Source organism: Tigriopus californicus, chromosome 1, assembly GCF_007210705.1.
Source record: "Tigriopus californicus strain San Diego chromosome 1, Tcal_SD_v2.1, whole genome shotgun sequence".
Classification (NCBI taxonomy): Eukaryota; Metazoa; Arthropoda; class Copepoda; order Harpacticoida; family Harpacticidae; genus Tigriopus; species Tigriopus californicus.
Genome location: NC_081440.1, coordinates 7,123,210 through 7,149,890, shown reverse-complemented (window position 1 = coordinate 7,149,890; position 26,681 = coordinate 7,123,210). Strand labels below are relative to the sequence as shown.

The 26,681-nt window shown below is 43.0% G+C and overlaps 2 protein-coding genes and 1 long non-coding RNA gene across 7 annotated transcripts in view; 2 read left to right on the top strand and 1 right to left on the bottom strand.

The window, feature by feature from the left end:
• The window catches only part of LOC131884495 (retinitis pigmentosa 1-like 1 protein), a 10,185-nt gene extending 1,634 nt beyond the window's left edge, over positions 1-8,551 (bottom strand). The window contains exons 1-11 of one of the 5 annotated variants that reach the window (XM_059232328.1): positions 8,018-8,551; positions 5,730-7,926; positions 5,578-5,655; positions 5,025-5,237; positions 4,757-4,959; positions 3,072-3,144; positions 1,549-1,655; positions 1,107-1,118; positions 648-833; positions 275-391; positions 24-185 (exon numbers count right to left, since the gene is read on the bottom strand). In XM_059232328.1, the coding sequence (XP_059088311.1) occupies positions 162-185; positions 275-391; positions 648-833; positions 1,107-1,118; positions 1,549-1,655; positions 3,072-3,144; positions 4,757-4,959; positions 5,025-5,237; positions 5,578-5,655; positions 5,730-7,926; positions 8,018-8,035 (3,228 nt within the window). In that variant the 5' untranslated portion in view covers positions 8,036-8,551 and the 3' untranslated portion in view covers positions 24-161. Of the gene's footprint in view, positions 1-23; positions 392-647; positions 834-1,106; positions 1,119-1,548; positions 1,656-3,071; positions 3,145-4,756; positions 4,960-5,024; positions 5,238-5,577; positions 5,656-5,729; positions 7,927-8,017 lie in introns of those variants that run through there. The other 4 variants (XM_059232304.1, XM_059232319.1, XM_059232312.1 and 1 more) reach the window with 4 other exon arrangements.
• Positions 8,552-13,006: 4,455 nt separating this feature from the next.
• LOC131884563 (uncharacterized) lies at positions 13,007-14,200 on the top strand. The gene is made up of 2 exons (XR_009373734.1): positions 13,007-13,538; positions 13,792-14,200. It is a non-coding gene; the product is annotated as an uncharacterized LOC131884563 (long non-coding RNA).
• Positions 14,201-21,521: 7,321 nt separating this feature from the next.
• On the top strand, positions 21,522-26,554 carry LOC131884481 (platelet-derived growth factor receptor alpha-like). The gene has a single exon (XM_059232281.1). It carries the CDS (start codon positions 22,194-22,196, stop codon positions 26,412-26,414), a length of 4,221 nt encoding a protein of 1,406 aa, XP_059088264.1. The 5' UTR covers positions 21,522-22,193; the 3' UTR covers positions 26,415-26,554.
• The last annotated feature ends 127 nt before the right edge of the window (positions 26,555-26,681 follow it).

The following is a 26,681-nucleotide window of genomic DNA, read 5'->3' as shown; positions in this document are numbered from 1 at the left end:
AAATTAGAGCTTTTTCAACTTCCAGTCCAGTAATCCTTACCGAAGATTTTTTTTTGAGTGGGTTATAGATAAATAAATGTGTCTTATTGTATGGCACATGGACGGCATAATGTATGTGGGTGTGGTTTGGCACAAACGGAAGAATGAACGGAAGGGAATAGTTAAATGCCCGAGCTCATGGGAGACTGAAAATGAGGCCGAAAAAAAAGACGAAAATGAAATTATTCATGGGTAACAATGACCAGATGTCTCTGGATCTTTCCCAGGTGCATACCATCTTTCTCTTGACCTGTGCCAAGTAATTGGAGCATTTGTCTGACGTCTTGGCAATTGGAGGATCAGATAGATTGTGCACTTCCCAGGATTGAATACCAGAGGTTGTCAAAACGTGCTGAGAGCGACAAAAATGGGAACAAAAACAAACAAAAGTGAGTAAAACGAGAACAAAAGATATGTGGTGTGAGACTATACAAAGACGCTAATCATTACTAAACCAAACATGTTTTTCACATTTCACTAGGCACGGACTTTGGGAATTAATTTGACTCCCACCTCCTTAGCTGCGAGTTTAAAGTTGTTAGGAGCCCAATTCCCAAAGCCCATAAAGATGTTAATGCAAGAACAAAAACTGGTGAATGAATTATTACCTGTGAACCTGATTGCCTGCGTGAGCTATTTCTACTATTGTATCCGGAGTGCGACGCCGAGGTTTGGCGCAAATACTCAACATCATTGAACACCTTCTTATCTCCTCCACTTGGTTTGTGTTTGACGTTGTCAAGAGATCCCACTTTACTCTTGGCTGATGTAATGGTGACCTTTTGGGTCAAGATCTGTAAGTAAACGTGTGTCCGGAACAAAACCGTTCAGGCTCTCAGACTGGTTCGAGTCCAGGAAAACGCAAAATCAACCGTGGACGCGTGGTTTCAAAAGAGAACGACGAGTGATTTCAAAATGTGAAATAGTGAGAAACATTGAGCTGCTAGGCATTTGCGCCTAAGGCACATCCATCCAATCAAATTGCGTGTGAAAGTGATTTCCCAATGAAAGGGCAACACTCGACAAGGATGGTGTGAGTTTTTTGATTCCTTGGGATCGTCACTTACTGCTCGCTCCACCTTCAATGGTGATCATCAAAGATAAAAAAGAGGGATTATGGAAAGCCTATTAAACGGATAACTTCAAGTGAAGCCATACAAATCAAAGGCTTATTCAAAGCCAAACCCCACTGGCCTTTTTGCCTAACATTAGGGGGAGCTGAGGGTGTTGGAGGAAAAACAACTACAATTGCTGTTGTTGTTGCTTTTACTTTCATTCACAACTCAACAAAGGTTCCCCAGAAAAGGGCTTGATATTGGCCTCTTTTGGTGGCATTGGGTAATGTTACGTGAATTGGACGAAAATTAGGCGAGGCCCAATATCAGAAATCAATAAGTTTTGTGACATACTGGGTACAAACAACAAAACGTCACCGCAGTATTCTGGTCCAAAAGCATTGAACAACTGGCGAACTGAGAAAGCACAGAATGGTGCCAATGGACGACTCACCTTGACTTGTCCTCCACCAGGTTTATGCTTGAGGTTTTTGGTCGATCCCACCTTCGAGTCGGCCTTCCAATCAAGTTTTTGTGACTGGATCTTTCGGTCTCCTCCACCTTAAGGAAAACATGAAATTTGATAATCAATTTGCCAACAATTAGATACCCTAGAGAAGATTTAATCAAAACTATCTTCTAACAGAACGAAGAAGGCTAACAATTATCGAACTTCCCTCAGTTTTTTATCCAATCCGTTTTTTTTAACAAAAATAATGATACTATAGTGAAACAGTTGTCCCATTTATTCTTTTTCCGCTTTTCTCCAAAGGCCGTTGCTCAAAGCCGGTTTTAGCCCATGCTAGCTCTGCGATTGAGTATCATGATTGAAATCGAACTCATTACGGCATTTCATCCTTTGTGTTGATTAATCTTTCTCAAGGAAACTTTTAGACGCTAACCACTCCCACAGACAGAAAAGCACAACTAATGCAGGCACGACAATGCCCATCAGAAACACATATAAGGCCGATGTTATGGCTGGCTCCGCTTCACTGGTATGGCGGGGCTTCTCCATCCGACCCTAGCACCCAAATACAAAAAAGTACAGGCGTTTTAGTTTCTACATTAAATCAATACTTATCAGATTAGAATTGAATTCTTCCCTCAAGATGATACCAGAGACAGTATCAGGATGCTAACTTTGTACAAGTCGATTTTTCAGCCACATCTTAAATATTTTTTGGGCTCCAATGAGTTCAGCAGGTTTGCGAAAGGTCGAGCAGGTCCAAAGATGTTTTACTAGGAACATCACAAGAATGAGAGAGCTCTCGTATTGGGAGAGGTTGGACAGGTTGGGACTATACAGTGTTCAGAGAAGGTACGAAAGGTATCTTATATTGTACGTTTTCAAAAGCAATCATGAGTTTTGTCCCAACCCAGGTTTTAAAGTCAAAATGTGTTGACCGCATGGGTTTTGAGAGCACTTCCAAGCATCCAGATTAATTTACACAATGAAGTCCTCTCTTCTTGGTATCTCAGGCTCCTTTATTGTACAATTTCCTTCTCTCGAATATGCTCAAGGAATATGTAAGCGTTGAGCTTATAGCAGGATTCAAGTCAGATTTGGAGAAGTTTTTTTACAAAGTTCCTTATCAACTTTACGGACACTCAAGGGCTAACCAGATCCGTCAATTCTAGTCTCTTGGTGGATCAGATATTGTATGAATTCAAAGCTGAATAAGATTTATCAGTTCTTTTTATTTTGAACTGCCAGGGATTTCGTTCCCAATAGCGGCAAGGAAGTACGCAAAAAGGGATCAATATTTTACGAATTGATGGAAGGAGAGTCATTCCCTTCTCTTCGTGGTGCACGTAGCTTTTAGGCAGGCTCTTTTAGTATTCTTCCTAGCTCTCATAAAGTAAAGTGCATCTGATTAATCAAGACATATAGTTTCCACCGTATCCCTTAAACTGTTTCAAGTGCTCTAAATGTCATACACGTTTTCATTATGATAACCTAACGCTTTCACTCACCAGGTTTATGACTGGTGTTAGCCATTGATCCAATTTTAGAATTCGCGTTCCACGCCAATTTCCGGCTCTCGATCTGAAATACACACACACTAATGTCACTACCAATCGATCAAAAAATATCGTCACGTGCATCCATGAAGTTCTTCAGTCAAGGCAAAACATGGACATGTTTTTAAAGAGTTCGATGTGTCGTGATAACCTCTTCCTTTTTGTCTTACAAGGACTCTGTCAAAAATAGGCTCATGAGGAGACCGGGAAGTTGAATAATTGACACACAAATTCGGTTGGTTTTTAAAACAATATGACAATAGATGAAAAATGATCTTCATTTTTCTATGCCTGACTGACATATTATCAATGTTTGGATATTAGACTTGCAACATATTTTGAAATACCTTGCTTGTGGGCCAAAAAATCTTTCGTATATAATTTAATTGTCAAATATGAGCCGAACTTTGGATTTTCCTTGATATATGTCAATTAGAGAGTAATATACCCGCCTCAAAAGGGAGTTATATTTTTCAAGTTTGACATTCCTGGTCATTGTAAGACAAGTAGTTTGTGATCTATCTAGTTGATTAAATACTTATAGTTTGCTGATTTTGGCAAGAATTTGATCCATTTACTCTTGAGTTTCCATCCTAGCAATGGGAAGTGAGCTCTGGTACAAGGGTTTTTCGTAAAAACATACACATTTGTTAAAAAAGTAAGACATAAAATGAGCCTCCCTCAAGACAGGCCAAGGCAGAAATGAGGTACAAAGCCTTCAAGTTTGCCATATAGTTTGGGGAATGTCTAATGCAGTCCTGTTCCCTCCTAAAAAGCCTAAATTTTTACCGCGACTTTGACTTTGGCATCAGGCGAGAAACTATTAGACTAAATTTAATCGAAATCATACCCCAGCGTACAGTTTTGATATAGTCTGAATAGAAGATGCTTCTTTGCTGACAACACTCCTAGACCATGGAACAAGCACTTCAATTTAGCCTGGGTTTAACCCTCAAATTGCAACTTTAACAATTGCGCCAATTAATCCTGAGCGGAACAAATTTATGTGTCAGGATGTATTGAGTGTTTGTCACACAACGTGGTCGGATTAAAAAATGTAGTTATACTTTCATGAGCAAACCACATTTGACATGCAATTAGGTATGTGAAGTAAAGGCAATTCAAGAAAAATGTAATCCGGCTCCCTGATTTTGTTCAATTTGTGAAGGGAGAACTTAGCCAAACATAACAGCCAACTCGCAACGTGATTCAAGGGAATTTTCAATAATCGATTGAAGTTGTGTTACAAGAGTAAAAAAATGTCATTTTTGGGGGAGGGGCAGTTCTGTCACCGCACTAACACCTTGGCTCAATATCAGTATACTGCTTGCTTCAACAAGCCAGCAAATTGAAATAGATGATAGATTAAATATATGCGTGGTACATGTTGGCTGGGCATGTTTTCTATAGTTTTGCGCCATAAAATGACGTCAGGTGCTTGTTTTCATCTCACCACTTAGGGTTAATAGATTTTGATGATAAGTGGAAAGAGAGTTGTCTCTGCACTCTCAATCAAATTGTTGCGATTCTTGAAAATGTTGTGGTGATACATTCAGTGTGACGTATTTTACGTAAGTACTGTGGATCGTTGAAGGGTGGGGAAATATACTCTCAAACGTACTTGGTCATATGCATACCTTGCGTTCTCCCCCTTTAGGAGCGTAGCCATCGTTTTTAGCCTGGGTTCGAGCTCCAGCTTTCCACTCCAATTTTCTACTTTCAATTTTGATCTCACCACCACCTGGTTTATAAGTTGTATTGGCCAGACTTCCAACCTTGGACTTGATTTCTTTCAAATTTGGGGAAGAGGACATGCCAACTTTCACTTTATTCATGGGCACTGTAAAATCAGTTGGAAAAAGTTTGAACATAATCAATTTAGCCACTAGGTCACTTAACTTTTACCTTTCTTTTCCGGTGGAGGGGCGGGTCCAAATGTACCAAATGGCTTTGGCACAGATTGACTTCTTGCAGTAGATCGGTTGCGAGCGGCTTTGCCTTGTCGTGAACGGGTCTTTGAGGCGGTGGCTGATGCATTTGAAGCGTTACTTTGAACCTTGCGAGGGGAAGATCCTCCACCTTGAGTACTTTCATCCACACCAGAATCATTTTCTCCTTCTGCAATAGAGTAGTAATCCCTCCGTATTCCTATGGAACAGCTTCAATTTCAACACACCAAATATTTCAAACATTCTAGGTGAAAGTGCAAGGTAAGCAAACGAAACTTTTGCAAACGTGGCACCACACGTGAAATAGTGGTCTCTGAAAAAGCTCAAGCATAATGTCAACTGATAAAGAGTAAATCATGTTTTGAGCTTTAAGCAATTTGGACCAAATGTAGACCGACATAGTCAAGTGGACCCCAAAAGGTGACAACAATAAGCATACATCACTTTTTCACACGGTGATTGCAACAATGGCAGTAACAGACTACCAGCCATACATTTTTGAATCTTACTATAATTGGAATTTGACGTGAAGGTAGAATGAATCTTAGAGCGAATATTTCGGAGATACGGAGGAACTTTTCTTCGCACTGAAACAATTAGTGAGCAAATTTGGTGATTCAGGCCTGTTCTGATTCAATGAAAGTCAAATGTGAAATATTACCACCTTTGCTGTATATTAGCCCACTGTGAGGATAACCTTCCATTCGGCCAGGGGCTGTGGATGGGGCAAGAACAGGCCCATCTTCATCTTCTTGCTCATCAGCAGCTTTTATAGACATTGCCGTTGATGAAGCCAATCGTCCTTCCTCCGCTTCAGGTTCGACTTCGGGATCTTCGTTGGGCTCTCCATCAGCGTCTACCTCTGCTTCTGTTGCCGCTCCAGGCTCATGTTCAACTTCAGCTTCTGCCTCCGCTTTGGTCTCAGGTTCTGTTTCAACGTCTGTTTCTGCCCCTACCTCAGCTTCTGCCTCATTTTCTGCCTCAGTTTTGGCCTCGGTTTTGACCCCTGTTTCGGTCTCTTCTTTCGTCAGAGCTTCTGGTTCTGCTATTTGCTCTGGTTCTGCCTCAGGTTCTGCGTTGGCTTCGTGTTCTGGTTCTGCCTCAGATTCAGGTTTAGCTTCGGACTCTGCTTTGGCCTCGGCTTTGGGTTCGGGTTCGGGTTCTACTTCGGTCATTCGTTCTGCTTCGGCTTGTCGTTTCGCTTCGGCTTGTCGTTCTGCCTCGGCTTGTCGTTCTGCAGCGGCTTGTCGTTCTTCTGTGGCTTCTTGTTCTGCTGCGGCTTGTCGTTCTGCTTCGGCTTGTCGTTCTGCTTCGGCTTGTCTTTCTGCCTCGGCTTCTCGTTCTGCAGTCGCTTTTCGTTCTGCTGCGGCTTCTTGTTCTGCCTCGGCTTCTCGTTCTGCTGCGGCTTGTCGTTCTGCTTCGGCTTGTCGTTCTGCTTCGGCTTGTCTTTCTGCCTCGGCTTCTCGTTCTGCAGTCGCTTTTCGTTCTGCTGCGGCTTCTTGTTCTGCCTCGGCTTCTCGTTCTGCTGCGGCTTGTCGTTCTGCTTCGTCTTCTCCTTCTGCTGCAGACTCTCGTTCTGCCTCAGATTCAGGTCTGGCTTCAGAGTCAGGCCTGGCTTCAGATTCAGGTCTAGCTTCAGATTCAGGTCTAGCTTCAGATTCAGGTCTGGCTTCAGATTCAGGTCTGGGTTCTAGTTCTCCTCCAACTTCAGCGTCTGTTCCAGCTTCATCATCAGCTTCTGTTCCAGCTTCAGCTTCAGCTTCTGTTCCAGCTTCAGCATCAGCTTCAGTTTCTAATCCGGCTTCAGGTCCTTCTTCGACTTCAGCGTGAGTTTCTGCTTCAGCTGCAGCTTCTGCTTCAGCTTCTGCTTCTGCTCCACCTACAGCTTCGGTTTCCGGTTCTTCTTCAGCTTCCGGTTTTGCTTCAGCTTCCAGCTCTGCTTCCGGTCCTACTTCAGGGGTTGCTTCAGATTCTGCTTGAGGTTCTGCTTCAGTCTGTGCCTCAGATTCTTCTTTGGGTTCTACTTCGGGTTCTTCATCAAGCTGTGCTTCAGGTGCTACTTTGGGTGCTGTTTCGGTCTCCACCTCGCGTTCCACTACGGATTCTGTTTCGGGCTCAGCCTGTGTTTCGGTCTCCCCTGCTACCCACGAGCCTGGTCTGGATGTTGTGTGTTTTGAATCATTATCCTCATCTCTGAGGGACTTTCTTGAGGCTTCTCTTGAACCATTTTCCGGATCACTATTTGGTCGCGTAGATGATGTGGTCGATTTGGCAGAGGTCGCTCTAGATCCTGTGTTTGATGGCGAACCTTCATGCTCACTCTCTTTCCCTTCTCCAGTCATATTACGATCAATGTTTGGGCCTTCGGTCTCAAGATCGTCTCCAGCAATAACGCTCAGGGCTAATGACTTTTGACTTCTGGCAGAATTGCCCTTCAGATCAGATGCAAGCTCTCCCAAGTTATCATCAATGGCGGCCTCCGCGTTACTCAAAGATTCTTGGGCTGCTTCAATGCCATTTTCAAATGTTTGGTCATTTTCAGCAAGATTTTCAAAATGGCCTATTCCATTGCCCAAGTATTCTTTAGTCTGATCCAGGCCTTCGCTTACTTCATCTGCAACTTGATCCTCAAGGTTGTTCTCAACCTCGACAAAAGATTCTTTCACAGATGTGATGCTATTGTCAAGGTCAGGTTGATACTGAAAACTCTGAACGTTGTCCTTGACTCGTGAGTATTTAGTCTCCCCAAAGTCTTGCAAGCGTTTGAAAGGAGCCCCAACAATTTTCTCCCTTTGCACCGAGTATTTGGTCTCTCCGGTCTTGAATTCTTCGATAAGATCACTCTCACTGATTTCGAACTAGTTAATGGGGAAACGAGGGATGATGTTAAAGGACAATATTTATGGCACATTTGACGTGTATTATAGGGAGAAAAAGTGAATTTCTCACCTGTTTATAGCTACTCATATTTAGCGACTAAGACTAAGCTTTTTCAAACAGATGCTAAACTGCACTTTCAAGCCCAGCCTCTGGCTTCGAATGGCACAATCACGGTATCAATCGAATAAAGTTGAATGGAATTCAAGCTCGCACTCTCAGCCATAATCCATGTCCATTCGAAAGCTACTCTGACACCCGGTACGGTGGCCTCTTCTCAAGGATTTCCTTACTCGCTACCAACCTACCTCCCTACCAGCCGACCAGCCGACCATCCACATATCCATCCTTTCATACATCCATGCGTCGTTCACACTTTTTGACGGGCGTCGGACGGTCATCGTCTCCAGGGGATTCCTTATTTTGGATCAGCCGTGCTTTCAGCTCCAACATAAAATCTACCTTCTGGCAAGCACGGCTCTAACTGACTTGGCGACAAACGAGAGGAGAGCCTCCAATGAGGGCTGGATGGTACTTTGCAATCGGCTGCAACCATGCACGAAGGTAGGAAGACCAGGAGTGCATGTATGGCCTTGTTTCTGGAGTTTTCTCGACGCCCCATGGTGGCAAGTCGCAACAAGCGGGGGGATTCTTAAGCTGAATTAATTGGATTCTATCGATTTTGAAAAAGGTTATCCCGGAGAGCAACGGGGTTCCATGCCAATTCGAGTGCAAGATGGTCCAGAATCCTCCATTTTGATCTCAAATAAAGTCTATGATTCATATGCTAGATCAATTTTACTGTATGTCTGCGCACGCGGGCATGTTCGCAAAGTCGATGACAACTTGAGACTAGAGCAACAAACTAATCAGTCAAAGAAGAGTTAAACAGGCTTACCAGATATTACGAAACGATAACACTTTTCTTAGGAAGGCTGTTGGGGGTGAACTGAGCTCACTCTAGGCCCCAAACCCAATTGCACACTCAGGTATGTGGCCCGTGACTAATTACAGAAGAAAAGGAAGCAGCAGTGCGAGTGTCTGGTTTTGCGCTGAACGCTTTCAAGATTTGAGTCATGTCATGCTACAGACCACGTCCTTGGTCTGCATATAAAGAAGAACCCGAGCCAAGGCTCACCCACCGAACTAAGTGGCACCATCGCTATGAAAGGTACAGTGCAATGTGCAGATCGATCCCAAAGAGGACAAACATGTGAATGTATGTCCTCGAAGTCTCCTGTAGCTAACTCCATACGAAGGCCGAGAAAGCGCTCCTAAAGACGTACCTGGAATTGGCAATGCTCAGCCTTATTGTCCTGCTCCGAAAGTTTGCTTCCAATGAAATGGAATCAAGCCTGCTTTATCTCATACAGATCCCGACCAAGCAGAATGAGGCCCCTTCTTGTTTTATGTGAGCACTCTGCCGTCTCCGCATGGCAAAGGTAGACTAAATGTAAATAGCTATACTCGTATCATGCACAATTTTCACTCTCCTAAATAGACCCAACAGCCTTGAGAATGGCAGGGATCCTTTCATATATATATTGTAGTAACGAAGCTGGACCGGCGTCATTCATTCCTGGCAAAAAGTGCAAGGAAAAATACATGCCTAACAGGTTCGGACTAATTTGCATTTCATTGCCGTGAAGATTTGCCAATGTCCTTGTTCAACTGTTTCACAGAATTCGCAAAATGCAAAACTGCATGAAAAGAAAACTTCCATGTTAACTAGTATACACAAATTGCTCATGAAATTTAAAAAAACGATACAAGTCATTTGAATTAGTCTTGAAAAAGATCTTATTAGGAAATAACCTTAGTCAAACTGCAATTAAAACTGACCACCTTTCCCAGAGCAGAATTTTACCTCCAGAATGTCTTTGAGTATATGTTATGTCATCCACAGCCTTAACAAACGCATCCTCTGCATTGACCTCTAGATTTGAAAAGTTTACAAAGACAAGTTTTTTGGCAATCTTTCCCTGAAGTTTGGTTTTGAGGCGAGTTGTGTGTAGGTTTGACCTCGGAATTGGGCGCTTGGACGTTTTCCATCATGATAATACAACAATCAAAATGAAGAATGGGTGCTCGTTTTGTGCAAATTGCATGCATTAACTCCGACAAAAGAGTGTTTGGAAATGTAGCATTTGTAAGATAAAAAGTTGCGTATTTCGATTCCAGTTCCACTATTTTCTGAACAACTCTGCACGTAAAGTAACGCCCTCTTTCTTCGAAAAAGATAGTTCGTTTCCTTGACTGGAATTGGAATCGTTTGGTCCCCTCCATGGTGTTTGCACTTTTCAATTGACCATAATTCCATTGGATTTTTGAAGTTATAGTGAGACAAGATGATTTTTTCAAAATTCATATGGCGAGCAAAAATAACTTACGTACATGCGAGAACTCTTAAGTAGCGTGTCCAAAATGCGATGCTTTTTTCGATACGATTTGCTCGTAAATTGGCAACGGAAATGAGTAAACATACTCACGCAACCTATGTGCCATATCGACGTTTTCCTACATTAATTGTGTCAACTGTTTTCTTTAGGCAATAAATACATTTGAAATGAACACTTTAGCAATGTAACGCTCTTTTGACATTGTGGAGCTAAAAGTTGATCCCTAGGCGGTAATATACCAGCAAATGTTAAGCTCAAGTAAACTGTAGAATTGAACGAATGTAACACACTTTCAAAAAAAAAGAATGCCTATGGGTTGAATTGTCCGATTTTTCGAATTCAATCTTGAGGAGCTTGCCCATTTTGGTGTCAAGAATGGCGGTCCATTGTAATGGAGATGTAAAGGCATGGGTGACTCCGCTTGTTGCCCTTCAAGATGGGTCTGGAATATTTTTTAACCGGTGTTCACTTCCTGTTGCCTCCCCCTCTAAAATGCGTATTACTCCCTTGAACAGAATGTGACATGAGACGTCTGTCCATGCGTCTAAAACGCTCAGACAGTTTGGCCTGTTTCGGGTTCACCTTCCAACTTCCTTCCTTGAAATTAGGACGTAGGACGTGGGATGCTTGCTGAAAAAGGAATCTTGAACCCTCATCTTATCGCATCGTCTATCCAAGTGCTTCGTTAAAACGTGTGCATGCCAGCGTACATTTTGAATAGCAACCGCAGTGGCCCATACATGCAATTATTGCTGGTAAAGAAGGGCACAAGTTATACCTAATTCCAAGTGGATAAGATCGAAACACTTGAACATTTCTGTTTGCCATGGGCCCTGACCGGAATATGCATTTGATCTTAAAAACAGGCTTGGAACTAGCTGCGCCGATTAATTGCGGAAAAAACGATCAGGAGGTGGATGACCTCTGAAATCATCGCCGGAGGCAGGCCGGAGCCAAGTACTGCTCAATCCTTTTCAGGGAAGACATGAGGTGACCTCGCTAATGAAACGACTTCCTGTGGAGGACGACGGCGGTCTTCCATATTTGGGATTAGTGCTACGCCTTGTGCAAAATATTCTTCCCCAGTTGGAGGTGCGCTTCAAAGGGCCCTCTGGCTCTGCTTGGGAGTCATCGGTCGGTTGTCATTCGCTCACTTCGCTCGTGGCCAACTATCTAGAATTGCAATTTATCAGAAGGCTTACTCCTCCAAAGAAAAGCTTAAATCTTTGAAAGAGTGAAGGCTTGATAAATGAGTTGATACGAGGACAACAGAAAGGGAGCAAGTAACTTCAAGATTGGAAATATTGAGAGGTTAAAATATGCGAGGTTCATTTTAAATTGACGTCAGTTGTCAAATTCTTTTCTGAAGATTTGTTGGCGATTGGGGTCAAGCTTCCAAATTGAACTATCTGTCGAGGACCAGTAGAGCAACTGGTTTCTGTCTTGTCCAGAACCTTGATAGTTGTTCTTGCCTCGGCAATCTTTTGAAAATGCACTTAAGTTTTTTTTTAAATAGGGAGGACGGGAAACTAACTTAGCTGCAAAGGTATCCATAAAGGTCAACAGGTACAGGCAAATCTTTACAACTTCAAAACCATCAGATATGAGTTTTACTATTCAACTCCCTTTCATATTTCATATTTATATATTTTTCTTATTTTGGTTAATCTCACCCAGTGTTTCATTGATCTTTGACCAAAACTCCATGCTTGACCATAAAAAACAATTGGGGCCCAGAGTCGAAAGAGGACAGCGGTTACCTTCCGTCTCAATTTCAGGGTCATTTCCTGTCTTGAAACGAGTCCCATGAAGTGCAATCCATGGTGGGCCAAGTGAATCTTGATGAAATCTCAACAATGCCTAGCATCCTCCAGCTTGACAGTAAATTCGCTGCACGTCCAATTGAGCACAGAGCTTCACCAAGAACGTAATCCCTCAATTGTTGCTAATAAATGATAACGCTCCCTTGCCCATATCCCAAAAAGCATGCTAGCCAGTAGACCTCTGGAATCGGGATGAGTCATTCAGGATCCAGACTCACTGCAAAGATACAATAAAAAACGGGAACTCCTCAACCTCTACCTTCTTATCTCACCCTTGTGAGGCAGGACGTTATGGTCTCCCAGTAAATTTAATTTTGAGAAGGGAACAGTCATCTTGCGCATCATTTTGATCTAAAATATTTTATATGTATACTGTAGAAGGCTCCTTGTCGTTCCATTAAGAGTTTCATGCGAGTGAAGGGATTGTAAAATGATCTTCGGAGAGAAAAGCTCTATTCTTATATTCCCCAATGTTTACATATGGCAGTAACACAACCTTCCGTAGTCTATAACACACATTGATTGGTGGAAAAATGCGAAGGGAGCAATAATGATTCATGCCGTGGTTGAATGACATACTTGGCTGGCAAATCATCATTCATGCAAATGCAGCTAAACGAGATCTCATTGTTAATTGACGAGGATGGGAAAGAGAGAAGGGATCTGGTTTCAAGGGGGAAAGGACCACCATAACATAGAGGTTTATGCTAGTAGAACCGTGATGGAATGTGCTCCTCAAAATACTAGCAATCAAAGCATTTCCTACCCTGTCGCAAGCTTTTATATTGAAAAATAGTAAAGGGCACTGGATCAAAAGTGGAAGGTGAGTACAACTTGAAAATAGAACATCTACTAGCATTAGCTTTAATTTCCATAAAATATGCATACCTCAAAAGATCGAATCTAACACGAAAAAATATCCTTGTGTACTTAATCTAAATTGGCATTAACGTCAATTCATTCTCGTCAGTATCCATGGCAATAACGGAATCAAGGCTGAACCAGTTTTCCTTATATACACCGCACATCATGGTAATCACTAGGACTCTAACCTTGTCAGTGCCAATCTGGTCTACAAGAACAATATTGAGAGGGGATCTCACTACCGAAATTTCTATCCAGAAGAAACTATTGTTCCCGGCCGAGATGATGAGAGGGGTGGTTTAAAACCAAAGAACGCGGAAGGAAAGTCAAGCTTTGACAGTGTTTCGTTTCTGTATTGCAGATTTCCTTCTGCTATGTGCTTTGGACGAGCCTGTCACGAGCCATATTGAGAGGGCAATCCGTGGTTTCGGCTGTTTTCTTTTACACAACCCATGTCAAGTTCCTCCCCCCCCCTCTGTTCTAGACTCAGACCAAACGTGTAATACGGTAGGTATAAGTGGGCCACTGAGGGTTTGATTGTTTTGTCAACTTCTTCATTCATGGAGAGAGCCGAAGGACCAAGGTGGTAGCCACAAATACGAAACCGGCTTTTATGGTGACATGCGACCAAAGTCAAACATGGAGTCACTTCCTTTTGTCATTCAGGAATCTGATCAGTCAGAGGATAATAATGATCTCCTGCCCCGACCATTGTTTTTGTTGCTGCTCTCAGAGGACTGACTTTCGTGTTGCGTTTTAGATGCGGGGGAGGCATGTGCAAGATCATAAGATCATGGAAGAAAGAGAAGGAAAGCGATCAGCCCTTGAATAGGGCTCCCCAAAAATTGACTTGCCAATCAGGGGACTTTCCTCTGACCGAAATCAACCACATGGATTCCTATTCCAAAGGGAATCGGTCCCAAGAGGAACCACGTCTGTTTCGGCAACGACTAGAAGGAAACTACTTTTGGCACGCAAACCATTCTACTAATCCATGCTATTTTAGCTTTCAAAAAAATTGTCAAGAGCTTGTTTCCTCATGGGAACCAGGATACCATTTTTGTTTTGCTTCTTAAGTACAACCATCAAAAAAAAGAAAGATGAAATGTACGTATGGGTCCAAATCCTGTTTAATAATTGTTTAATAAAGCGTTTGCTTCGTGACCTTACCTGATAGTTTATTCGATTGATGATCTACTGTAGCAGATTTGATTCCATTTCTGGAAAGGGGATGGGCCGAGGATGCCCTCAGAGTAGCTGATTCAACTGATGAAGTGGCAGAGGCCTCTGGAGATTTTCTCTCTTCGCTCAAAGACACGGCTTCGAACGATATCGCGACTTCCTCTGAGGCCATATTATGATTATGTCTTTACTTGCGATCAAACGGTCTTGCAGATTGTCCAGCCCAAAGTTGGAGGTTTGAAGTGCACTTCACTTCAATGTTTTAGTTGGCTTGCCAATGAATTTTTAGGCACTAGTGGCTTGCGTCTCTCAGATCAAATTGACGCCCATTCGAAGCCCAATTTTCTTCTTCCTTGTTTGCTCGCTCCCACTTCACCGTCAAGCGAGCTCGATCGAGCGCGTGGGGCTGACGGTGGGTGACGATGGTGGAGGACCGGTGGTGCAACGAGGACAACATTCTCGTCCCGAAACGGGCTGTTCAACCCACGACTACACTCTTAACTCCTCCGACAACCTCGAAGTTTTAGCTTCAGAATGGACCGTCGAGCCGGAGGATCCACCGGCGCATAGAGGCAACGGAGCCTCGACACAGACACACACACGTACTCCGCTCAAAGACCATGTAAATGTCCGAGGGAGGAAGGAGCAGGAACGGAGGAGCACCTTATTTCCCTCTCTTTTCTGGCGACTACGCGGCCCATGCCGCTTCGTGGAGTCTGAAGCAACGACCTCCACGGAGGATCACCATGGAACAAGGCCAACTGATGTGGCACAGGCATGGCTATCAACGGCCTTTGCTCAAAGATACCCATTCTTTGGGGCCCATGCAGAGAGCAGACAGACTTTTTTGCTGGAGATGCCAGAAGGGCGGGAGCAAGGTAGGTGAAAGGCTCTGTCCTTGAAGCCTGATCAAGAACCGACCATCACCCTCCTGAAATTAGGAACCATAGCGAATTGGCTGTCGCTTGAGGCCCCATTTTCGCCGTTAGACTGAACGCATGACTTGGAAGGGTGTTGCGATTGAAAATAGGGGATTGTCTTTATCGGTCGGTAGATGGCGCACAGGTTGTACGTTGGTAAGGAAAGTATACATCCAAGCGATCGCACTGACGCAAAGATTAGCACATGTGAGCTCCAAACTTGTTCTGTCATCCTCGTGCTTGCCTTGTTAAATGCAGCGTCCTTTATTACTGAACTTACCAAGTCGCTTAGGATTTGTGAGCATAAAATACTATTTATACTATCATCTACGCTCAAAATGGTGGTGACTAAGAGGTAATAAATATTTTTGTCCCCGAAGGATGGATACACTCGTAAATGAAAGAGATATACAGCAATCAAGGACGATAATGAAAAACGCAGGGCGAACTTTTTTTGCATTTTAATTTGACGTGAAAACACGTTGATCGGAAGGAAGCCACTCACTCACTCACTCACTTACTCGTTAGCGGTTTCTAGTTACGTGCATGAAAACAAGGACGGACTACTTGATGAGGACGCAGCGACAGGGAAGCTTTACTATTTAGTCGTCGTAGTACATATGTATTATGAGTGCATATGTAGATGGACAGTGCCATAGAGTTGGACAATTCCACGACAACAATCGACTACCATCGCAATCATCAATAAAACAGTCCCTTGTTGCTGCCTTATACTTGTAGAGATCAATCGCATCCGTTCCTGAACTGAACTAAAATTGTCGTAAATTTTTTGATACAAATTCCTTGCGTAGACCCACAAATTTTCCAGCTTCACATTTTTTTACAATTCCATCAGGATTGAGTAACGTGGACGGAGGCTGCCGATGCATTTCCTTCTCTTCTACGCTGAAGCTAGCTAACTTAACAATCACGATGTACTACAACACTATTTGTATAGAGTCTGCTAAATCCACAATGCATTTTGTGAATTGAAACTTTGAGCCCGATCGGCACTCACATTGCAAAACAAAACTTTTTTCAGTTCAATCTCTGATAAGCATGAAATGTTCTTTGTTTGTTGCATTAGAAAAGTTTGTTCTCTAGTCTGACTGACTGACGTCAGAACATTCACTGGATTCGTCATCGGGCGACCTCAACGAGCCGATCGATTGAACCCTAGAAGCCGTCCTGATTCCCGTTTGTTCTGACGTCCGGACAAGTGGAAGTCGTTCGGAGACCTAACCCAAGGTAACCGACAGAATGTCGAAATGGATCCGAGAGGCAAAACCGAGCTCCCTGAAGGTTCTGCCCTCCTACCAGAATTTTGACGGAAGGTATCCACAGTTCTTTAGTTAACATAGAGCCAAATGGAAGGGAGCGGAGTGCAATCAAACAAAGAATCCGCCGTGTCCCGTCCGTTCGTTCGTCCTTCACTCCCTCGGCGGTTTTTCTCTCACAGTTCGGTCAGTCCGCCGTCGTCTGGTGGTCCGTCATTCCTCTCCTGCCTGCCTTTTTTTTCCTCTCCCGACGAGGTTGAGGACGAAAGCAGAGTTTGAGAGCTGTTTGCTGCATCACCAGCCTCCAAGAATGATTTGGACGACGGAAGGAAATATTTCTGCTCACATGGAAGAAGAATGTCATTGTGCCACAAAATGACTCAGGACTGCATTATTTTTATGTCAAAACGCATTTTTCATTGAAGTGGGTCAAGAGTTAATAAAAAAAAGGATTGATTGATTAATGTGTTTCCGACAAACACAATATTGATTGCGCCACTGAATGGGTGCAGGAATCTAGCATATGAGATGTTGAGCCATTTTTTCCTATTTGCCTCCTTTCAAGTTTATTTTCTACTTCGCATTTTACTTGCCGTTTTTGGTAAAGAAAAAAGGTCCAAAAATTGAGGGAATTTAGCTGAGTTGTTCAAAATAATCAATTCTGTGGAGCTCACAAATATTTCAGGGCTAGTTCTGTCTAAATGCATAAAGTTAAATATGTAAAATGTCAAGTAATCCGATAAAAATGAGTCAAGTAGGCTAAACAATGTTTGGACTTGGTCTTAGCGGGGAAGGATCCTTCCGTAGTCAATAAGCCGTTCAATATAGAGGCTTTAGTTGTTTGGGTCAATGAAACCAGGTTGCTGCTTGAAGATCAGGCTCACACAGTAGTTGAGAAGTCGACGGATTCGACCAATGTAGAGGTTGAAGTAATATTGAAAAAGAGCAGGAAAAGGTAGTTGCAGAGAAAACACCCTGTCCTGTTTACCGGTAGCAGCCTTGTCCTGAAGAAGGAAAAGGCTGTCAGTTTGACCACCCTAAATGGTCTCAAAAACTTTTCAAGTTTGGCCTTGAGAAGTACAATAGGAAGAAGGGATGTTCAAAGGTAGATTGTCCTTTTTTCACCCATACATGTGCCGTCAGTCCATGAGACTTAAGACGTGCTTTAACGTACAGTGCACCTCTGTCCACGTAGAAGGGACGCAAAGGAAGCAAAGGTACAGACAAGTTCGGTTTCATAGTTATCAACCCGACCCTATTCCTAAACCTAATCCCACCCCACGCCCCTTCCTTAACCCATTTAACTTCCTCCCTCCCTCTCCTCCCAGCTCCATCGAATATGACCAGTTAGAAACTGAGAGTAAGGTGGTTCAGGAGGTCAGGTCGAATTCGAAGCCTTTTTTCTCTTATGCAAACTCTAAGAGAAAGATGAAACACCCTGTTGGGCCTTTTGAGGTTGATGGGGAAGCCATTAGCAATGTAGAGAATAGAGCTAACATGCTTGGAGATCAATTCTCTAGTGTGTTTCCAAACTCACCGAGTTCAGAAGCAACAGCTCATTGCTCTGAAGATGAGTCTGTTGAGATTGACAAGGTCAGTCAAATTGAGCGTTTAGATGATCTTGTAGTCACAGATCAAGATGCTTTAGAGGCCATCAGGGACTTGAGGCTTTCAAGTTCTCCTGGCCCTGATGGTGTGACATCTCAGTTTCTGATGAGATGCTCACTGGTTCTTGCTCCTGTTTTCTCGTACTTGATGCGTTGCATCTTGGATCAGGGCAAATTTCCATCTTCACTAAAATTAGCTCATGTTGTTTCAATTTGCATAGGGGAGATACATCGCTCCCCCAGTAACTATAAGCCGGTTTCTCTCACTTCGAATATTGCGAAGGTGTTTGAGAAGATCATGAAGTTCAAACTTGTTGAATTTCTTGANCCCCCAGTAACTATAAGCCGGTTTCTCTCACTTCGAATATTGCGAAGGTGTTTGAGAAGATCATGAAGTTCAAACTTGTTGAATTTCCTAATATTCATGAAGTCCTTCCTCCTAGCCAGCATGGGTTCCGAGCTCATGTTAGCACGGTTACCCAACTGATTGAGCATTTAGAGCAGGTCATTGAGGGACTGGAAAGGCACGAGTCAGTTGATGTTGTCTTTCTTGACTTTGCCAAGGCCTTTGATAAAGTAGATCATGGCCTTTTGTTGAATAGATTTCATGACATTGGCATCCAAGGCAAGGCTCTCAATTGGATAAGAAGCTTCATTCAGGATGGGAAGCAAATTGTTAAGGTTGCGGGATCCCTTAGTGACATACATGATGTCAAGTCAGGTGTTCCACAGGGCTCCATCTTAGGGCCCCTCCTTTTTATAATATTCGTTGCCCCGCTTCAAAAGCTTAGTATTACTGCCAGTCTTTCTTCTTATGCCGACGATACAAAGTTAGTTTCTGGTAGGAATGGCCAAGATTCCAGTAGCCTTGCAAAGGATTTAGATCGAATCTACTCATGGGCAACTGAGAGTAATATGGCCCTGAAAGGAATGAAATTCCGCTCAATGACGTTTGGTTCAACTCCTTTAAATACTCCACTCGTAGGTAATGGAGGTAATGATATTGAGCAGGTCTCATCTATGAAAGATTTAGGTGTAGTCCTCCAAAGTAATGGAAGGTTCGATGAGCATATCAAGTTGAAGGTGGGTAAAGCTTTTCAAATGTGTGGTTGGATATATCACACGTTTAAGTCCAGAGATAGCATCACGATGCTAACTCTGTACAAGCCGATTGTCCAGCTACATCTTGAATATGCTTCACCCATTTGGGCTCCAATGCGTTAAGCAGGTTTGCAAAAGGTCGAACAAGTCCAAAGATGTTTCACTAGGAACGTCACAGGATTGAGAGAGCTCTCATATTGAGAGAGGTTAAAGAAGTTGGGACTGTACAGTGTTCAGAGAAGGTACGAAAGGTATCTGATACTGTACGTCTTCAAAAGTATTCATGAGCTTTGTCCCAACCCAGGCTTTAGGTTCAATTCTAGTGACCGTTGAGAATTAATTTGCATTTTGAGAGCACCTTCAAGCCCTCGAGAATCCAGGCTAGTTCAAACAATGAAGTCCACTTCACTTCTTTCTCGGGCTCCTTCATTGTTTAATTTGCTTCACTCTAATATTCGTAGGGAATACGTAGGCCTTGTTGGTCCGGTAGCATCGTTCAAGTCAGACTCGGACAAATTTTTAGATAGCATTCCAGATCAACCCTACATTCAAGGACTAGCTCGGTCTGCCAACTCAAATTCGTTGGTAGACCAAATTTCATTAAGAATTATTAAAAGGTAAAAAATAGACTAATTATAACCTTTCATTTTAATAGTCCAAGGGATTGCATTCTCTGCAGCGGTTAGAAAAGCCCGTTATCAGTTCCAGTTCCAGTTGGAAACACTACTTACAAGCATATCCTTTCATGGCCAATTGTGCTCATCTGATATTAACTTCTTCAGCCTTTCCGTGTGTTTATTTGAAACTTTGCCTTGAACACCGGCATTGTGTTTGCTCCCATCAAACAAAGGTACCATCCTCTTCCATGTCATTGAATGGAGTTACTCTTGGTTACTGACGACTGCAACAATGCCATTCTATCGTCAATTAACAAAATGAACTGCTTGGGTAAAGTGAGCAAACTCACATGTTATTCTACGTTAGTTCAGGATCGTTTAGGGCAGTGCCCTCCATCATCTGTGTAAACATTGCAGAGCAAACACATCCACACCTTTGAAACACTTCAAATCTAAATGTGAGGAGTTGGATATATCTTGATGAGCCCCGAGTGTTCATGCTTGGAAATGGATTAGAAAGCACCTGATAAGGTGGAACGAAACCAATAGCAGAATTGCTCCACCTTAATAGCACGCCTTTTCGACCCTTATTAACTTATCGTGCTTGTCCAATTGGAGTGCAATTATAGTCTTTCTTCAACAACACTCAAGCTGCCCTCCAACATCCGTTTCGCCCGCATAACGTCAGAACGTCTCACAATGTGGCGAGCAATTATACTTGTTAAATATTCCACGTGAGCCCGGAAAAACTTCAGTACCGTAGATTACCATGGAATTAGAAACTCTCGCATCAAAAAAAGATTCCACTTTTAACCCACTTTGAGTTTCTTTTGCTAACATTTGTAGTAATTAGTACGACCAAGCGGAATTTTATTGCTCACCGCGTCATAAAAGCAGTCGAACTTCATTTAAATATGTCACTTGGCTATTTCAATCACAAATGATTGCCGTTTAACCGCTATCGAATGCTGCTGTCTAATTTATTTGATCTAAACTTTAGGCTAAAGCTATAAACACCCTTCCACTATCGATGAAAAGGCTAGGGGAAAAAGTCGGCGAATCTAGAAAAAAATGCCATCCACATTATGGGCCCTCAAAAATTTTATGAAATAGAGAAGAAAGTCCCATACTTCACATCATTTGCCCATGACTTAAACTTACCAATTTTTATTGACTTTGTAAGCACGATGCTTTGAAAGAGCTGATCAACGTATCTTTTCTAATCTTTTAACAAACAAAGGCGTACCTGAGAGGTCTACTGTACTTTTTTTTCATGTTTCCTAAAGACTGATGTTTTGCCTTGCCTTTTGTACTTTGCCCTATAACTCTTTAATTGAAATTTAGGAGGCGACAAGAGTATCAAATTATTTCAGTTCACTTGAGTGGGATGTTTCTCAAACATTTAAAAGTTGTCCACGTATGAATGAAATATAAGTTTATTAACTTGGACCAAACTTCTCCATATTTAGTGCTTTACATTTTTATAAATAATTTGAACATTACCCATCACTGGTCATAAAATACCAGAACCCAACTAACGCCCACCTACGGCACAACATGAAGTCTGCAAAATAGAGAGATATGTCCTAGATAAAGGACCAGATATTGAGTTAAAGGCCAATAAGGTTTATCTTCAAAGCAATTTTCATATCATATTAGAAGGCCATACATGTTACTGAAAGTTTCTCAGTGCGCTTCTCTCCCCGTTAGTTCTCTAATAAGGACCCAATAAAACACGCCATATACACACATTGTGCGACAATTCCCTTGATATCTCATTATCATCTGAGGTCACAACGAGTTGTGAGCGAGGCAAGTCATTCGAGGGACTGGAAAAAGAATAGTTTCGACTTCATGAACACTGACTTTCGAGTTTTGTGGCTTATGAAGCAAGTCTGAGATCAGCGGGACCGCAGTTCTCAATAAGGACTGCATCAAACGCGAAACTAAAATGGAAAACTAATTACCGAGGAATACATCCAAGTGCGTCAACACGCCTTTGCTACCCGCTAACACCAAGAAATGAGATCACAGACTTCATTTGACTGGATCTGGCGGACATAGAAGCAGCTCACTCTCATGTTTTTGTTCATCTCCAGAGGAAAAATTTAATCAGCATTGCTAAGTAAATACACGGTCATCTGTTACCGAACAGTTCTGGAGGCCCAACGAGAATTTGCAATTGAGAGTGATTCGTACCGGGAGAGATTCATCTACGTATATTCAAGAGCGAGTGGCTGGAAATGTTTGTATATCTTATCAAAGTCCTTGTTTAACAAGTTCATGAAGGGAGAGACGAAACATCAGGCGTAAGCCAGCCAATATCGCACTTGAAGTCTCAGGTTAGTTACCATCAGAAACAGATCCTGGCCAGAGAGAACAGTGCCAAAAACCTGGAGGTCTTTCTTGGAAGGCCAAATGTGTCGAAACTGAGACAAAAAGTGCCAATTGTGCAACCATGTCGCGTGCTTCATTTGTTTGCTTGATTCTGGGTTCTGCCTTGGTGAATGGAACCCAAGACCTCCATTCGATTTGGAGCAGAACTCAAAGAGATTCAGAGACTCGCAAAATATATCCGTCGGATGAGATTCAGGTCATAAACGAAAATGACTCTTGGGAAGTGAGCTGCGTAAGCCAAGAAGCAAGTGAGTGGAAACCGCCTTCCGATTCATTCTCAGTAAAAATGCGGCTCTCCAATTCTTCTGAGCAAATCGAAGAAGAAGATCAAAGCCTTCGTTACGTGTCGCATTTGGAACTCAAAAGCTCCTTATACAGCGACACTGGATACTACAGGTGCCTCTCCAAAAATTCTACGAACAACGTAGAATCTGAGGATAGTGCCAGAGTTTATCTCTATGTAAAGAGCAAAACAAACCTTTTCGTTAGTCCGGCGCCAATGGTTCATGTGAATGTCTTAGAAAACTCCGAAGTGGTCATCCCATGCCGTCCAACTGATCCCTCGATTCAAATGAGGTTTATTCACAACGACACGGATATCACCGATGACTTGAGCTCCAGATCATTCAAATTTGACCCCATGAGAGGTCTGATCATACTGAGGGGTCAAGAGAAGCATCATACTGGACTTATAGTCTGCAACGCAACGAGAGGAGACCAATTTGAGACCAACCCGGTTACATTAATCTTCCGCAAACAACGCGATACGATTGACCCACCGATTATAGTTGCCCCTAAAGGGCCCGTTTTTCGTGGCTCCTCTTTCCAATTGACGTGTCATACCATTGCTGAACGAAGCCAAACTGGCATCACGTTAGAAATCAAGCTACCCGAGGAGACGGACAGTCTTCTAGACATGAGGCGATACCAATATGTTCCCCAGAAAAGACTCCCATTGCCTGACACCGAATATGAGGTCAAAATAGTACGGACATTGATCATCAGTCCTGTCCAAGAAAATGACGTCGGAAACTACACTTGTTCGGCGACACAAGGTGACGTCTCGAGCATGACAACCTATACGTTGGGTGAGGTGCATGCTAAGAATAAATCCTTCATTGGAGAGCCTGACTTTCATGGAAGTCATATGATCCGCATCAATTCCACCAAAGATATCAAATGGATATTTACGATTCCGACCTCACCTGATCCTAGATTCACTTGGTTTGACCCTAAAGGACATGAAATCGACCACTCGGTCTATGAGAAATATGAGATGACAGTGGATGAGAAAAAGCACGAAGTTACACTACGCATTCAGTCTGCTTCATTGGAAGATACCGGGCACTACGAGTTCGCTATCGAAGTTGGAGAAAAGAGTGGGGAGCACAATAGTGTACAGCATTTTTCCAGAAAGGTGATCACTTTTGAGCTACAATATGTTCAAGCGCCTTCTGTCGACATCAAAGTTATGGATGGCTGGGTCCAAGAAGACAAGCTTTTCATTTTTATGCAAAGCTACAATATTACATGCCATGCTCTCGGATACCCCATTGACCTGGCCAGCATAGAATGGACATTCCAAAAATGTGAAACAACAGAAAACTGCGATCAGCCAAGGGTACTGAAAAATCATGAGGTTCGACCATCCGACAACAATCTGAATGGTACGATTCACTACCGATACAATTCAATCATTGAACAGATGGCCCTTGAATCTGGAAAGTTCACTTGCAAGGTGTGTCAAAAGCCCATGACTGGAGGAAAGTGCGGCGAAAACTCGACCTTCTTCTTCATTTCCGAGTACTCTTCGGCATTTATGGTGGAAGAGCCAAATAGTTCCCTAATTGAGCAAGATGACATCAATTTTGAATGTGCCGGCTCAAAGTATCATTTCGACAAGGTTGTCTGGGAGCGAAAAATGAACAATGATTGGTTGGAGTCGCCAAATCCCTCTAATATGTCTCAATTTAGCCATTTATCCTACCTTAGGATCAAGAGTGTGCAAGAAACTGATTCTGGTCAATATCGATGCCTTGGTCTTTGGCAGAACACAACCCGTCAAAGTAAGACCATTCAGATTTCCGTATTACCCTTGAAGGTACCTACTATTATGAATGGGAACAATATGAATGGAACCAAAATCATTTTGAAACCGGGAGATAGCTTTGAGCTACAATGTTTTGTGGACGGAAGACCTGAGCCTGAAATGCAGTGGTTCAAAGGTCAATCAGCCCAGTCAAGTTCAGATGATCAGAAAATTACCTCCACCGAACTTCAAAACGCTAATAAGCATTTCCAAAACAACAACCAAACCCTAGTCATCAAATATGCAACTTCAACGGACACCGGTTGGTATCATTGTTTCGGAGAGAGCAGAGCCGGAAAATATTCGGGATCGATACAAATTAGCGTGGTTCAAGAGGCCTCGCTCAGTAAGGCGATTTGGATTTCCATTATTTTGGTCATGGTGGCTCTGTTCGGTATCATTGGATGTCTCATTTGGAAAGTTAAAGTGTACAATCGAAAGTTCAAAGAATTGGGCAGAGGCGAAATCAGGCAATTCCGTGAAGGCGACCCAAGTAAAATCAATGGCAGTCTGAACTTGGCGGATCAAATCGATTTGCTCCCTTATGACAGTCGGTATGAGTTTCCCAAAGACCGGCTTCACTTGGGCAGACAGATCGGATCGGGCGCTTTTGGCCGAGTCCTGAAGGCCAAGGCATCAGGAATCGTTCCATGGGAGTCGAGCACCATTGTGGCAGTGAAAACAATCAAACCTCACGCCGACATCATGCATTTTAGAACTCTTATGGCGGAGCTGAAGATTTTGATCCATCTCGGAAAGCACTTGAACATCTTGAACCTCTTGGGAGCGTGCACAAAAAATCTAGATAAACGCGAGTTGTTGCTTATTGTGGAATATTGTCGCCACGGGAGCATCTTGAGCTACCTTCATTCTCACAAGGATCACTTCATCAGCCAGGTTGACCAAGACACCCTTGAAATAGACTTTGAGATCGGCAAAGAGCTCATTGATACGTTTGAGAATGATTTAGCCCAGACCCGAGACGAAGAGGAACTTTCCGTTGCTTATCATGGCAGGCGAACGATCTCAGAATTTTCAGCTGACGGGGACAATAGCGCACACATTGTGTGGAACAATGAATTCGAACGTCATAGGCATCCATCGAGGCCACAGTCAGGGGTTCGCTATGTCAAAGACCCAGCTCATCGAGGCAACAATCGGAACCAAATCACTAGAACGAGATCTAATCAATCAGATTATCATGATGGATTAGATCGCCAGGTCAATACTGATATGACAACATTGACCAATTTCTCCCGAGAGAGCGGCCGACAGAATTCTCGGAATAGCCACCGCAGCCAAAACAGCCAAAGAAGAAACACACGTCAAAGCAGTGTCTTTGAAAGCGGAACGAACCTTCAGCTTCTGTGTACCAAAGACCTTCTGAGTTGGGCCTATCAGATAGCCAATGGCATGAATTACCTGTCCGAAAGGAAGGTATTGCATGGGGATTTGGCATGCCGCAACATTCTCCTAGCAGCCAATAACGTGGTGAAGATTTGCGACTTCGGTTTGGCGAAAAATATGTACAAAAACAATAACTACGTCAAGAAATCAGATGTTCCAATGCCAATCAAGTGGATGGCGGTGGAATCGCTCAACGAATATATTTTTTCGATCCAATCCGACATTTGGTCGTTTGGCATCGTTCTGTGGGAAATGTTCACTTTGGGGAAAACCCCTTACCCCGGAGTGGAAGGTGGTGAGCATTTCAGCAACGTACTGAGCGGGGGATACCGCATGGAAAGACCAGATTTATGCCCCCAGGTAGTGTATGATATCATGACAAAATGCTGGCAAAAGAAACCAGGAGACCGACCTCCATTTACATGGCTCATTCAGGCTTTTGACGGACTCTTAGACGACCCAGAAAAGAGTCATTACCTTCAACTTAATCAAGACTTTCAGGTTCAAATGCGTAGAGCACCGATAAATAACCCCCTAACGGTGGACAACAAGGGCTATTTAGACTTGTTCTCCGCACCCACATTCGAACACCAAATGAATCACGCCTCTGGGACGGATCCCCATGACGATAACGGGTATTTGCTCCCGTCTCAAGGTTTGAGTGAAGATGGACAAAAGATATTAGAAGATGAAGAAAGTTATTTGTTGGCAAACAATACAAATGCTCATCAGACAGCGGAAAAGCTTGCAAAAAGCCAATCCAGCGACAGTCCTGATCATGACTGAGCACAGACCTATGCATGCGAACAATAAACGAAAGAAATAGATTCAGTCGCAATGAACATCGCAATGGAAAAAAATACCAAAGGATTACAGATTGATGATGTAGTTTTTTCATTCTGAAATATAACCTTTTAAGATCCATACATTGGTGCGTGGCCATGACGATTCATCACGTAATTTATCAGGCTTCCCTTCTTGTTTTCATGTCGAGCTTGTTAAGCTTCTTTCTGCTTGTTCTGCTTGACGCCTTCGATGAATCATGAGCTCTGC

What these genes read in the sequence shown, in the direction of transcription:
- LOC131884481 (XM_059232281.1), top strand. Translation starts at nt 22,194, where the DNA reads ATGTCGCGTGCTTCATTTGTTTGCTTGATTCTGGGTTCTGCCTTGGTG.